This window comes from Alexandromys fortis, unplaced genomic scaffold (assembly GCF_014885135.2).
Source record: "Alexandromys fortis isolate MF-2015 unplaced genomic scaffold, M_Fortis_MF-2015_v1.1 scaffold_293, whole genome shotgun sequence".
In the NCBI taxonomy this organism is placed as follows: domain Eukaryota; kingdom Metazoa; phylum Chordata; class Mammalia; order Rodentia; family Cricetidae; genus Alexandromys; species Alexandromys fortis.
In genome coordinates this window covers 1,265,997-1,267,342 of record NW_026068177.1, presented here as the reverse complement: position 1 = coordinate 1,267,342, position 1,346 = coordinate 1,265,997, and the positions used below count along the sequence as shown (strand labels likewise).

General features: G+C 48.1%; 1 protein-coding gene across 1 annotated transcript in view; it reads left to right on the top strand.

Moving 5' to 3' along the window:
- Positions 1–207: 207 nt before the first annotated feature.
- LOC126492557 (cytochrome P450 2B1-like) overlaps positions 208–1,346 on the top strand; it is a gene marked incomplete at its 5' end in the record, with an annotated part of 29,527 nt that continues 28,388 nt past the window's right edge. Inside the window, 1 exon segment of the mRNA XM_050129051.1 lies at positions 208–368. Coding sequence (XP_049985008.1) covers positions 208–368 — 161 coding nt within the window.

Sequence of the window (1,346 nt, the reverse complement as noted above, 5' to 3'; positions counted from 1 at the left end):
AATCTCTGTACTACTGAGGGGAATTAAATAAAAGGATTCATGCATCTCTGAGTGCAGACTCATATGGGCATCTTATGTGCAAATGTGGTAGCAGCTGTTCCTGTTCATTGAGTGGTGAGGGAGGGGTTCAGCTTTACAGAGATGGGGCCGAAGGCAAATGTTCCCTGGTTCTATATCCCCTGTCTCTTGTCCTGCATCCTCCTCCAGGTGCACTCTTGGACCCCACCTTCCTCTTCCAGTGCATCACAGCCAACATCATCTGCTCCATTGTCTTTGGACAGCGCTTTGATTACAAAGACCGCCAGTTCTTGCACCTGCTGGACCTGTTCAATCAGATCTTGTCACTCATCATCTCATTCTCCAGCCAGGTCAGTAGGTGCGAAAAGAGGAGCATCCAAGGCAGAGGAAAGTAGATGCTGCTAGGTGGATGAAGAAGGGAGCATCTTAGGGCTGAACAAAAGGCAGAGACATCTTCGAGATGCAAAGAGGTTGCGAGCAGGTGGGAGTAGGATAGGGGGCAGGGCAGAGATGTAAATGCAGAAATACAGTCATTCACACCTGCATGAAATGGTGATGTGGGTGTTGCAGCTGTAGCTCTGAGGGTAGAGGACTTGGTTTTTATGCATGAGGTCCTCATTGCATTTCCTGGGTGTGGTCGAACACCACTCATGCAATTCCAGAACGTGGAGGCAGGGAGATGATAAATTCAGGGTGATCCTTTGCTATACTGAGTTTAAGGCCACTCAGGCAAGTATGGGACCCTGTATGCATAAGCTAATCCCCAAAATAAAACACACAATGACAATTCAGCACAGGTATTGGGAGAGAGAGCAGAGGAGAGGAAAATGGAGGCACAGAGTGCAAGGCCAGGGTGAGAGGCAGGTTTAGAGATAAAGCTCAGAGCATGCATGTGTGTAGAGTACATACATATGAGAGAGATGTGTATATTTGTGTGTGCATTTTGTGCACTTATCCCTTTGACATTGGCACCTAGGGGTATGAGGTGGTTTGAGTGAGATTGGCCCACATAGAGTAGTGTATTTGCATGCTTGCAGAGCTGTTTGCAAGAATTAGGATTTGTGTCCTCATTGGAGAAGATGTGTCGCTTGAGTGTGTTGAGATAGAAGCGGCAGGGCTGTGTCCCCAACACCCCGGCCGCTTGGCTAGCTTATGCCCGAAATAATTACACGGAAACTGTATTCTTTCAAACACTGCCTGGCCCGGCTAGTTCCAGCTTCTTATTGGCTAGCTCTTACATATTGTTCTAACCCATTTCTAATATTCTGTGTAGCCCACGAGCTGGCTTACCAGGGAGGATCTTAACCTGCGTCTGTCTGGAGCGGGAG